General features: G+C 35.1%; 1 protein-coding gene across 1 annotated transcript in view; it reads left to right on the top strand.

Moving 5' to 3' along the window:
- Positions 1–14,333, top strand: part of LOC105482052 (ADAM metallopeptidase domain 28) — a 596,506-nt gene that overhangs the window by 549,961 nt on the left and 32,212 nt on the right. The window contains exons 13-16 of the mRNA XM_071068485.1: positions 1,431–1,620; positions 8,634–8,705; positions 9,603–9,674; positions 12,586–12,755. Of these exons, the coding sequence (XP_070924586.1) occupies positions 1,431–1,620; positions 8,634–8,705; positions 9,603–9,674; positions 12,586–12,755 (504 nt within the window). The remainder of the gene's footprint in view (positions 1–1,430; positions 1,621–8,633; positions 8,706–9,602; positions 9,675–12,585; positions 12,756–14,333) is intronic.

The following is a 14,333-nucleotide window of genomic DNA, read 5'->3' as shown; positions in this document are numbered from 1 at the left end:
ATATGCTATGCATCTGTCTATAGTAAGGTGGCTCTTCTGATGTCCAGACTTGATTATCTAATTTTCTTTTCCATATTTTCAGTTGGATATCTTAAAGAAATCTCAATTTCAGTGTGCCTTAAACCAAACTAATGATCGTCTCTTGAGTCTGGTACAGTTTCCATGTCTCTGTCTTAATCAGTGGTATAATCAAATAATCACTTGCCCAGTTCAGAAACCTAAATTCCTTGAGGTTTGCTTGCCCCTCAGCCCTGCAATTTCAATCCCTTACCAAGTCTTGTTGATTCTATCCTCTGAACGCTTTCTGAAATTGTTCATTCTGTCTCTACTGCAATATCCTAGTCCATCTACCATGATTCCTTATGCAGACCATTGCAATAATTCATCTTCTCATATCATCTTCTCAATTCATGCATCTCATGGACATGAGATGCATAGCATATCATTAACAGACAGAAACATATGTCATAACCACAGATAAGACAATCTAGAGAGAGAGGGAGCTTAAAGTGGGGAGGGAGTCTGGGGGTGGTGGGTCACACCTGTAATTCCAGCACTTTGGGAGGCTGAGGTGGGCGGACCACTTGAGGTCTTGCCATTATCTAGTTTTATGTACACTTAATTCAGTCTATTATATTCTCTTGTACTTTTTCTTCACATCAATTATCTATTATAATTATATATAAGTACTTACTATATAGTTATATATATTCTGTAATTATTTGATACATATCCATCTTCCTCATTTGAACATAAGCTCCATAAGAAAAGAGACCATATCTTTATTTTTGCTGTCTACCCTTAGGTCCAATGCCTAATGAATAATGGGTACTCAGTGAATATTGGTTGAATGAATCCTAGTTCAAGGTTTTAGCAGAGAAAATTAGGAAGTTGATAATATTTATTTGTCATGTGCTTTACATGTTCTCACATTCAATCTTTACTATCACAATATTAGGAAGGTGTCAGGACAAATAAAAGTGAGAAACTGAGGCTTTTGAGTTTAAAAAATTTTCCCAATGTGTCACAGTGAATGAGTTATAAAGCCAGTATTTTAACAGTTATCTATAAAACTCTAAAGTCTCTTTCATTTTAAGGGTACCTTTAAAACAAGTATAGCATTAAAATTGGAAGGATGCTGGATCAAGTGTCAGGAAATATTCATTCTAGTGCCAGAACTGATAATGGTTGGTTGCACGATATTGCAGCAGTCACTTCTCCCTAATATGTCTTACTTCCTTGTAGAAAATAAGTTTAGATAATCTCCAAGGTATCTTCAGCTGTAAGTTTTTCTGTATTTTATTGCCATGAGCTGAAATTGTTTTTGACATTGACTAGGAATTTTAAAGGTCCTCTTTTGGATCTTATAAATCTGTATGAACCTAATGCAGTAATACTTTGTTAAGAAACCAGAACTCTGTTTTTTTCAGGGGCTACTTCAGTCAGGGGAATCAAAGATACTTTATTGAACCTTTAAGCCCCATACATCGGGATGGACAGGAGCATGCACTCTTCAAGTATGACCCCGATGAAAAGAATTATGACAGCACCTGTGGGACGGATGGTGTGTTGTGGGCCCATGATTTGCAGAACATTGCCCGACCTGCCACCAGACTAGTAGTATGTGTAACTTCATTTTTATTTGAAATGCTTTCATGTATTCTGCCTTGGTTTCCAGAATTAGCAGTGCAATTTACTGAAACTATAGTCATTTTCGAAATTAGTAAGTTATAGAGACACTAATCCTTAAATATTGCTAGACATTAATGATTCATTTAACAAATAGTTAGGAATCAACTATTTTCTTTTTTTTGAGATGGAGTTTCACTCTTGTAGCTCAGGCTGGAGTGCAATGGTGTGATCTCAACTCACTGCAACCTCCACCCCCTGGGTTCGAGTGATTCTCCTGCCTCAGCCTCCTGAGTAGCTGGGATTACAGGCATGTCCCACCATGCCTGGCTAATTTTTAGTAGAGATGGGGTTTCACCATGTTGGTCAGGCTGGTCTCAAATTCCCGACCTCAGGTGATCCACCTGTCTCAGCCTCCCAGAGTGCTGGGATTACAGGCGTGAGCCACCGCACTTGGCTGGAATCAACTACTATTTTCAGCAATGTACAAAGGTTAAAACTAAGTGTAAAATGTAACTGCCCTCTAGAAGCAGGAACCTGTCACAGTATTCCCTGTAGCCTATAATACACCACAAAGACATAAAGTATTATTATTAATTTGCTCTTTATTTTAGCCAAAAAGCTATGAAGTGATTATTATTATTTTGAAATAAAACATCCTCCTGTCATCATAAATTCATTCAACAAATCTCTCTTAAAGTGTTGTCACAGGTGCTGGAGGGATAGAAATAAGCAAGATAGACATAGAATTTGGCTATAGGAACTTAGAATATCATTTTATGTGTGGAATTCTGCTTCTAGTCATAGGAGAAAAATGAATATAGTGTTGTGTTTTAGTCTGTAGAGTACATATCAAAATATCTTTGTTGACATTAGTTTTATTTCCTTGTTGATACTACTTTTATTTCCAATATTTATTTCAAATCCAATCATTTCTTTTAAATGTTCTCAGAGTCTGTGAGCACAGGGCATAATTGGTCTAAATAAAATTTCTAGTCAGTTTAATTTTCTATAGGTTTAAATTCTACCAGCAAGTTCAGTGGTAAAGGTAAATATGTAGTCAAACCCAGAATACGCCAATACTTTTAAGTGCTCTGTAGATCACACATATCTCTAGTATGAAACTTAAAAACCAAGTGAGTCAAAAATAATGATACCCATAATAATTTGTTAAGAAATATATAATATATGTATATTATGACATTAAAAGTATAAATTGTCAGGGGGAAGATAAAAGTCTAGAGTTTGTATACATGACTGAAGTTGTTATTGGTATAAGATACTCCATTACAACTATAAGATGTTTTATGTAAACCTCATGGTAAATACAAAAAAAAAAAAAAAAAAAAAAAACTACAGCAGATACAAATGATAAATAGAAAAGAATAAAAATGCAGCACTACAGAAAAATGACCAAATCACAAAGATAAACAAGGGAGGAAGAAATAAAAAAAAATAAACCTATAAAACAAAATGGCAGTAGTAGATCCTTTCCTATAAATAATTACTAGGAATATAAATGGATTAATTTTTCCAATCAAAAGATAAAGAGTGCCTGAATGGCTGAAAAAAGATCTAACTATATGCTGCCTCCAAGAGACACTTTTAAGCTTTAAAGACATACACTGGCTGAAAGAAAAAGAAAGAAGAACATATTCCATGCAAATGGTAACAAAATAGACAAACTCTTAGGTAGACTAAGAGAAAGAGAGAGAAAACTCAAATATATAAAATCAGAAATGAAAGTGGAGATTTTACAAAAGATGTCTCAGAAATAAAAAGATCTTAAAGGACAATATGAAAAATTATTTGTCAATAAATTTGATAGCCTAGAGAAAATAGATGAATTCCTAGAAAAATACAACCTATAAGGGTTGAATCAGAAAGAAGTAGAAAGCCTGAACAGACCAATAACAAAGAGATTGACATAGTAATTAAAAACCTTTCAACAAGGAAAACCTAGGACTAGATGACTCTAGAGCTGAAAAGTATCAGACATTCAAAGAAGAATTATTACCAATAATTTTTAAAATTTTCAAAAAAATAGAGATGGAAGGTGTACTTAATATTTTTTACAAGCCCAGCATTACCTTTATACCAAGCCAAGACATAGACACCAAAGAAAGGAAAACTACAGGCCAATAATTCTGACAAACATTGAGGTAAAAATTTTCAATAAAATATTAGCAAATCAAATTCAACAACACATCCAAAAGATTATACATCATAATCAAATTGGATTTATTCTTGGCATACTGACAACATACACAACTTGATCAATGTAATATATCAATCATATCAACAGACTGAAAGACAAAAAATACATGATCATATCAATTGGTGAAAAGGCATTAAACGAAGTTCAACATGCTGTCTTGATTAAAAGTTTAGGCAGTTAAATAATGGTGTGGAGTTAATGGTTCTTGATCTGAGAGTTTAGACATAGAAGAAAAGTTCCTCAACATCATAAAGGCCATTTATTTATTTATTTGTTTATATATTTTAACAGTCAAATATGCCTTATTTTATTAACACACAATGTTACCAATTCTCTTGATTTAGGATATTTGTAAACATTCTATAGCAGCTAGTTTCCCAAAACTAAATCAAAGTTGATAGTTTATAATCAGAAAACTTTTTTACATGCCAGTTACATTTCAGAGATTTTGTCATTCTTATATTCTTCTTTCTTCATGGAAGTAAGTGCTCACTCAAATATGTGGGTCTTCTGAAATTCGTTGAATATGTAACTTTTGTCCTTCGCTTAGTTGGAATTCGAGTTTTGATAAGAAAGGTGTGGTTAAGTGCACATACATAATCATAGGCTTTCAGCAACCACACAAATGTCGATAGTGTACAATGCAGTTGTTGATGATTAAACCATAATGAATATTTAAGAACACTTTTGCATTATTTTATTTGAAGCTGGAATGATGTGAAACTCTAAAATATGTCTCAGCCCAAGCAATAAGGTTTACCTGCCCACTCTTCTTTCTATTTTTTAAATTAAAAGCCATTTATGAAAAGCCACTGATAACATCATAAGCAATCAGAAAGGAGAAATAGAAAGCCATTCTCTGGTACCAGGCAAGGATGCCTACTTTTACCACTTCTGTTAAACATGTACCAGAAGTACTATCAAGAGCATTTAGAAAAGCAAAGGAAACAAACGTTCAACTTGGAAAGGAAGAACTAAAATTACCTCTATTTGCAGATGAAATGATTCTACCTATAGAAAACCCTAATGATTCTACCGAAAGCCCATTAACACCAATAAATAAATTCAATAAAGTTGCAGGATATAAAATCAACATACACAATCTGTGACATTTCTATCCACAAAACAACCTAGTCAAAAATGAAATCAAGAACACCATTCCATTTATAACATAAGTAATACTTGGGAATAAATTTTACTAAGGAGGTGAAAGACCTGTACACCGAAGGCTATGAAACATTGATGAAGGAAATAGAAGAAAATGCAAATAAATGAATATTCCATGCTCATGAATTAGAAGAATATTGTTAAAATATTCATACTACCTAAAGCAATATGTAGATTCAATGCAATCCTTATAAAAACCCCAATTACAGTATTTACAGAAATAAGAAAAAATCATAAAATTTGTATGGAACCACAAAATATTCCAAATAGTCAAAGGAATTCTGAGAAAAAAAAGACATCATACTACCTGATTTAAAGTTATATTACAAAGATATAGTAATTGAAACAGTATAATGGCATAAAAGCAGACACCTACACCAGTGGATCAGAATCGCAAGCTCAGAAATAAATCCAAACATATACGGTCAATTAATTTTCAACAAGGGCACCAAAAAGACACACTAGGGAAAGGATAGTCTCTTCAATAAATAGTGCTGGGAAAACTAGATATCCACATGCAAAATTATGAAATCGAATCCTTTTCTTATACCATAACTAAAAATCAAATCAAAATGAGTAAGAAACCTAAATGTAATATCTTAAACCATAAGACTCCTAGAAGAAAATAGAGAGGAAAAGCTGTTTGACATTAACCTTAACAATGACTTCTTAGATATCATACCTAAAAGCTAAGGTTATAAAAGTAAAAATGTAAAAAAAAAAAAAGAGACTATATCAAACGAAAAAGCTTCTGCACAGCAAATAAAAGAAACAAAATGAAAAGGAATCTAAAAAAAGTGGGGGAATGAGTGTCAAATATATAGAGATAGAGAATAAAACAGTGGTTACCAGGGTCTAGGTAGGGACAGGAAATGGGGAGATACAGGTCTAAGGATACCAAGTAGCCAATGTGCTGGGTGAAGCAGTTGAAAGATCTAACGTACAATATGAGGACTGTTAAGGACAAATTATAGACAATTAACAGAGTTTAATTGAACAAAGAATGGTTTGAGAATCCAGCAGCCCTCAGAACCAGAAGAGGTTCAGAGCAACTCCGTGCTACTCGATGGTTGGAGAGGATTTATGAACAGAAAAATGACGTACAGAAAATGTATTAAGGTACAGAAACAGCTGCATTGGTTACAACTTGGTGTTTGCCTTATTTGAACATGGTTTGAAGAGTTGGCCACCTTTGATTGGCCAGAACTTGGTGAAACTCCTAGCTATATGAATATCGACTCCTGGGTTTGCTTGTACAGGCCTCTTATCCGTCTGTCTCCATTCCTTGGGTAACTATGTGGAAAGAGCCTTGCTTTCGAGACATTTTATCGTTTTGACTTTCCTCTACCTCAGGAGTGCTATTCCTTCTCATTTCCTTTCTGTCACCCTTGCTCTGATTGACTGGTAAATATTAGAGAACCTCACATAACTCAATCCTGGATCTTTTTCTTTATCTACACATTCTTCCTAGGTAATCTCACCCTGTCCTGTGCCTTATTTAAATAGGAACTGTGCACCAATGGCCATCAGATGTGTATCTCTAGCCTGTGCCCCTCTCCTAAAGGCCAGACTGTTATAATTATCTTTTTAATATATCTACTCAAACATCTGATATCACAAACCTAAAATATGTCCCGAAAAGAACTACAAATTTCTAAACCACAAACAAAACCTACTCCTCTCTTTTTCTCCCCATTTTACTTAACACTACCACCACTCATCATTTGTTCAAGTTTGGATCTAGAAATTATCCTTGATTCTCTTTTTCTTCATCCCTCCTTACATGGTATCCACAAGCAAGTGCCTCCAACATATTTCAGATCTTTTACTTTGCTCCCTTTTCTGACTATGCCAAGGTACCATCTCATAATAACCATGACAACAGCCTCTGCCTGACCTGCCCATCCCAGTTCAGCAGAATCCACACTCCACACAATCAATCCAGTGCTATTTTTATTGTAAATCACATCACATCCCTTTTCTGTTCAAAGCCCTCTGATGTCTTCCCATAGCATTTAGTATAAAAGTCACACAACTGACCACGGGTCACAAAACCCTGTATGATTGTCGTCCCATCAACCTCTCTGGTCTCTTCCTACTCTTTACTCCCCATCTCTCGGTGACCTGCCCCATTATGTTATACAGAACACAAGCATTTTTTTTTCCTATGCTCTAAATATGCCAATACTTTTCACCTTAGAGTCTATTTACTAATTTTTTTTTTTCTGCTGGAATTGTCTTCCAATTTATCTTTCCTTGCCTAGCTTCTCATTTTCCTAATACATCTGCTAGACGACCAGCTCTTTAGATAATTTCACCTATTCTGAAATAACTACCTAGTAACTCAGTATCACATGCCCACTTTAATCCTCCACATAGCACTGGCCACCATCTGATATGTTTATGTTTGTCTCTTGTAAGCTTTATCAGCAGATAGACCATGTTGATTTCACTACTGCATTTGCAGTTCCCAGAGCACTCTCAGTGTATTGTAAGTGCTAATAAATATTTTGTTCCCATGGAGGGCAGGAAGTAAGTACATGTCTCATGTCTCATGTCTCATTAGATAACATCTAAAAGTCTATCTTCAGGAATTTGTTCTTTGTAATTGAACTTTAGTTACCTACTAAAAGATGTGCACTTCCAGAAATGCAATCTAATAAACTTTGGTGAGCTATTATTTAGTAGGAATAATCTATTGGTCGCTTTTCAATGAGACAATCCACTATGTAACTTTTCTTTTCTTTTTCTTTTTTTTTTTTTTTTTTGAGATAGAGTCTCACTCTATCGCCCAGGCTGGAGTGCAGTGGTGTGATCTTGGCTCACTGCAAGCTCCGTCTCCCCAGTTCACACCATTCTCCTGCCTTAGCCTCCCAAGTAGCTGGGACTACAGGTGCCCGCCACCACACCCGACTAATTTTTTGTATTTTTAGTAGAGACGGAGTTTCACCGTGTTAGCCAGGATGGTCTTGATCTGACCTCGTGATCCACCCGCCTCGGCCTCCCAAAGTGCTGGGATTACAGGCATGAGCCACCACGCCTAGCCTTTTTTTGTTTGTTTGTTTTTGTTTTTGTTTTTGAGATAGAGAGAGGAACAGAACATTGTTAAGTTTGAAACATGGGAAGGAGAGAAGAGAAAAAAGTAGACTAGAAACAATGGTGTCTCTGCATTGCACCATTGATAAAGGAGCAGGTATTTCACCAGGATATGAATTAAAGGCTACAAAACAAAACAAAACAAAACAAAACTAACTAAAAACACTAGGAGGATGCCAAAGGCAAAGTTCCTCTATTTTGTGTCAGGATGCTGAAGAAGTCTACTGTTCAAAACAACAGAAAGACTTTGGTTTTATTTCTAGCTCCCCTACTAGTAACATAATTTAGACCCCTTGATAAAATGAAGAAGTCAGACCAGAATATTACTGGGGTCCCTTCACCTCCAAATTTATGAGCCTTGTTGGTAGATAATCCTGCCTGTTGAATTGGTGTTAAAATGCTAATATTGTCTGCCTTTACTCCAGATATAAACCAACTGCTTATAAAATTACAGATATCAAATAATATAAGAACTTTTGCAGAAAAAGATGTTGTATCAGTAATTCTCCTCTTTATATTTCAGAAATTGAATGATGGGAAGGTTCAGAAACATGAGAAATATATAGAATATTATTTGGTCCTGGATAATGGTGAGGTAATTGTATGAGATAAATGTGCTGTCTTCCAAAACTCCCATTCATATATATTTATTTATTATGTGAGACATTAAATATCTGGATGAGACTTAAAGAATCATGCATATGAGCTATGGTTACATACTTTTCTAAAACTATGAAATTTGACATTTGTAATTAAGTTGATATGATTTCTTCTTTTCAGAGCTATCAAGGCAATTGATACGATACGCATAAATTGTTGGGACTTATAATACTATTTTCTTATTGACTTAAGAGCACCTAACTAGGTTTCCAATTATATTCTTCTGTTATTTTGTCTTTTGTTGTTAAATCATTTGTAAATTAAAATTTATTCTCATTAGGGAGTCAATATAAAAGCTTACTTGGTCACAATGAAAGCTTAGTGAATGGAATCCTCTGAAAAGGCAAATCTTTGGTGACAGTCACTGTTTATCTTCTACTGTAAGACTGCATTTTCATATACTGGGTTTTCTAAATTTAAAATGCACATGTGTATGAAAATATAAGTCAACTATTAGCTCAGACCCTAAGCTTTGGCCTTACTTATTGTGCTTAATTCATGTACTGTTCATATACATATCTCTTAAATTAATAAGGTATTCCTTTTGCTAATTCTGCACAGCTTAGAAAACTATAAAATTTAAGTGAAAATACATTTGGAATAATTCTTTAGAGCTTTAAACTGAGCTAGTACTTCAGAAAACATCATATTCACTCCCAAAGTGCTTTAATGTAGCTAGATGAATAGGAATTTGATTCTAACTTTTAATTAACTCTAATAACTAATTTTAATTGAAATCAATAATAAGTAATATAAGAGAAGATACCTTTTTAACCTTCCAAGTATATTAATTTTTATCAATGCCCATATTTTTTCTTAATTTTTCTTTTAGTTTAAAAAGTACAATGAGAATCAAGATGAGATCAGAAAGAGGGTGTTTGAGATGGCTAATTATGTCAACATGGTAAGACATATTTTATTACCTGCAGTTTTAAACAGTTTGCTGGGAGATGTCTTTGGGTTTTTCAGTGAAAGCACCTGAAGCAGGGAAGCAAAGTCAAGACACTTGAGACCAGTGTGGCTGACTGGCTCCCGAAGGATGACCACGACTTTTGCTACACAGGTGAACATGAATATTAATACCACAAACCAACACTTCTTATTTACCTGCCGCACTATTCTCAGGTATAAGAAGACATAAAAACTGGTTTTACGTGGGTGCATTGTGTTTTCCAAAAATCCACTAAGAAAATGCTGAAGACCAAATCCCGACAGAAAGCTGATCCAGAGGGGAAAAATAATTTTAAAAATGCAAAGCACTGTCACAGTAGCATATTTCATAAACAATTATCTCATGTAATCCCCAGAACAATCCTAAATGTTACTAAAGCCTAATGTATAGCTAAGGAATCATATTCTCAGAAACAAAGTAACTCACCTAAGATCACGAAGTGAGAAAAGGATACCATGAGGTTTGAATATAGATTTGTCAGATTTCCAAACCCATTTGAGTCATACGACTGTTGACTGTGTTCTTTAGACATGATTGAGTTATCTAATTTCCAAAATATTTTAAAAATGATTTTACAACCTTTAAGTACTAATTCTTAGTTTTCTGTTTGTTGGATATATAGTTGGCATACTTATTTTGAAATTAATGAGTCTCTTTGTGGTATTCTATAAATGCTCTAAAGATAATTTTTTGTTGTACAATATAATGCTGTAATATACTTATTTTGATATGCATATGCATAGTGAAGTGATTACCAATATATATGAAATAAATATGTTACCAATATATATGAAGTCAATATATATGAAATAAAAGAAGTAATAAATTTCCTTCTTACACTGATGGGAATGATTTGTGGAGGGCTAAACATTGATAATGCAGGAAAGACAGAAGAATTGTTGGAATAATCTTGATGGGGGCAGAAATAAGAGATTTAGTACGTACGTGGAGAAACTGGTCTTAGACTCAGAGGTTGTTCATTTATATAGTAGATGGGGAGGCGCAGGATGTTTGGACAAGAATAGGTGAGGGGATAGGCCAACGGTGGGAGCTTGCGGACGTTCTCTTCAGATTGCTCTTATACTCTCAGTGCATGTGGAGCAAGGACAACTGTGAAAGTCAGATTTAAAGGAAATGTTAGAATTACCAAGAAAAGAAGTATAAAAAAAGTGTGCAGAAAGCTGCGTGTGAATGGAATTTGGAAATACAGCAGTTTTGCTGGAAAGCGTTAAGGACTACTTGAGGTTGGTAGTCACAGCTTTAAAGTGAGAGCAATCAGGGTCAGGTGCAGTGGCTCATGCCTGTAATCCCAGAGCTTTGGGAGGCTGAGGTGGGCGGATCACGAGGTCAGGAGATCGAGATCATCCTGGCTAACATGGTGAAACCCTGTCTCTACCAAAAAAAAAAAAAAAAAAAAAAAAAATTAGCCGGGCGTGGTGGTGGGTACCTGTAGTCCCAGCTACTCGGGAGGTTGAGGCAGGAGAATGGCATGAACCCGGGAGGCAGAGCTTGCAGTGAGCCAAGATTGCACCACTGCACTCCAGCCTAGGAGACAGAGCAAGACTCCGTCTTAAAAAAAAAAAAAAAAAAGGAGAGCAATCAGAACAATGTGTTTTCCCCTGGTTCAAGGGCAGAAGGAGGAGAGGTTTAGAGGCAAGTTGCTTTAACCAGGATTGGAGTTTTGTCAGGTGAGTAAAATTAAGCAAGAAAGGAACAAGGAAGTTAAGGAAGTTGAGGGAATAATCAAGTGAAGGATGATAACATGGCTGGATTTTAACTTCACTCTCAGTAACTGCATTCCTTAATGCTTTTCTTGTTTTCCAACCTACCTTTTTTAAAGAAGTATTTAAGTTTCTTAGCAGAAAGTTGCTGGTGAGAATGTCACTGTGCACTTTTAGAAACTATAGTAGTAATTTAAGCTTTTATCTTTAGAGTAAGCATATTGTCTCATAAGCTTAACTCATTATTTCTAAAGTTTATCCCATATGCATTGTGGATTATTTGGTTAAATTCATGTTTAAGATTAGAGGACCATTGTGTCATTCTGAAAATACATAAAATGGGTGGCTCAAAAATGACAGCAATTTATAGCTCACAGTTCTGGGGGCTAGGAAGTCCAAATCAAGTTCCATCAAGATTTGGTTTCTGGTGAAGATTGTCTTCCTGGCTTGGAGACAGCTGCCTTCTCACTGTGCCTTTATATGGTGGAAGGGACAAAGCAATTCTCTGGGGATCTCTTTTTTAAGGGCACTAATCTCATTCATGAGGGCTCCACTCTCGTAACCTAATCACCACCCAAAGGCCCCACCTCCTAACACACCATCACCTTGGGGGTTAGGATTTCAACACATGAATTTTGGGGGACACAAACATTCAAACTATAGCAACTACTTAGCTTATTGTAAATGCATCGATGTACATTTGATCATATTGTGTTACTACTTTAATGCCTAAACCGGCACTGAGCAAACTTTGCTAATTCTGAAATATTCTCACTCTGAGAGCACTGAAAAACATATAGGCAATTGAAGCCATAGTAATGGGCCACTGACACAAAATTGTAGTATTTCTTAAGAGCACAAACAGGAATATTTTGTCTTAACAGGGCCTTTTCTACACCACCCCACCCCCCCCCAAAAAAAAAATTTGCAGACCTGAACTATCTTAGGGTATCTGTCTTTTGTTTTGAATGGGAGTTTTAGTGTCTACAAAATAGTCAATACATTCTGTTTCACCAATGTGCTTGGAAATAAGGTTTTTATACTGCTGTGATGAATGTTTAAAAATACAAAATACATTGAAAATGTTTAATATGATATCACCATTATAAGTAATTGCTTTGCCATTTATTTTCTTTGGACAGCTTTATAAAAAACTCAATACTCATGTGGCCTTAGTTGGTATGGAAATCTGGACTGACGAGGATAAGATAAACATAACCCCAAATGCAAGCTTCACCTTGGAAAATTTTTCTAAATGGAGGGGGAGTGTTCTCCCAAGAAGAAAGCGTCATGATATTGCTCAGTTAATCACGTATGTACAGATTTTCCCCCATTGCACACTATGTGGTATTTGGTGGACGCTTTTCTGAACCTTGGCAAAGTGAGGTGTACACATAGGGGAGTAGACATTTATAGAGCACTTACTTGGATTATATGTCAAATATGCTCTTATTTTGGATCCAAGTATTTTCTTTTTTCAAAAAAAAAAGCAATGATTCATAAAAAGTTTGTTTTTATTGGGTATACAGGAAGAAAAGACAAGTTTATATAATGGAAAGATAGTTTTTGATTCAGTGTTTAATTAAAGAACTGATTGGCTTTAGGCTCAAGTTAGAAGAAACCTCTAAGATATTATTAGAAGAAAAAATAAGTATTATATTCTAACCCCACATCTTCACTCATTTATTTCCTGCTGAAATATCCAGTTAACAACAATAGGGGAAATAAATCTAATGGCTATAAATTATATGAGACTGGAGGGTGTGCCTCAAAACGGTCAAGAAAATGCTGCTGGTAGCTGGATAATATTTAGTTGAAATCAGATAGAAGGAAGCAGTAAGGATTGACTTGAAGTTACTGGAGAGTCTATTATCTAAGAAAACCATGAATTTCATGGGAAATCAGTGAACTATGTCCACCAGAATTAGTTAATATTCCTGTGCTGGTCATCTGTTACTGCATGACAAACGAGCTTGACTTTCTGGGCTTGAAATAAGGCTTCTTCACTTACATAATTGGCATGTGGGCTCATTTGGCTGGAACAGTGAGTCTGGTTGGTCATGTTTCTGTCTATATCCCCTTTCATGTGCCCAGCTTGAGCTTCCCTTCAATATGGCTATCTTAGAGTAGGTGGACTTCTTACTAGGTGTCTAGTTTTTCTCGGACTAAGCATTTCAAGAAGGCACAAGATAATGCATCAAGGTTTTTTATGACCTAACTACAAAAGTCACAGGGTGTCATTACTGGTATATTATCTTAATCAAGGGTAAGTTGTAGGGCCAATCCAGATTCAAGGGGAAGGCACTACTCAGGCTGAGAATACTGCAAGGCTGGTTCATTGGGGGGTCACCTTTGGGAAGTAGCCTACACAATTTTTTAATTTGGAAAGGTGAGTTTTAGACTCAAGAGCCCATTCTTTGTGGAGGGGTTTAGTGATTTTCCAAGGTCTCATAGCTGGTAAGTAATAAGGGAGCCAGACAAATTACTGAACACTCCATCACTGTACAGTAATAGTGTAGAAGCTTAAAAATAATAGACGAGATGATAAATGTATAGGTAAAAATAAACAATGATACAATGTCAAGAATCAGAAAAAAATGAAAACAGAAAGGAAATATTTGTTCTTCCAGTTATGCAATTAATGTCTTACCATTTACCAAACAAATTAACAAAAGATACCTATACTTAGGTATAAGTAGTTAAAAAAATTAGAGTCCAAATATACTCTGTTCACTTAAAAGATAAACCAAAATATATAACTCCAAAATGAAGGAAATGTTTTTGCAAATGAGCAAGTGGGGAGAACTGAAACCACAAAAATGTAGAATGAAGTATAAATAACTTTGTGATATAATTTTAAAAGAGATTACAGGTATCATAAACCTTTTAA

This window comes from Macaca nemestrina, chromosome 8 (assembly GCF_043159975.1).
Source record: "Macaca nemestrina isolate mMacNem1 chromosome 8, mMacNem.hap1, whole genome shotgun sequence".
In the NCBI taxonomy this organism is placed as follows: Eukaryota; Metazoa; Chordata; class Mammalia; order Primates; family Cercopithecidae; genus Macaca; species Macaca nemestrina.
The sequence above is the reverse complement of the archived record's forward strand: the minus strand, read 5'-3'. Positions and strand labels throughout refer to the sequence as shown.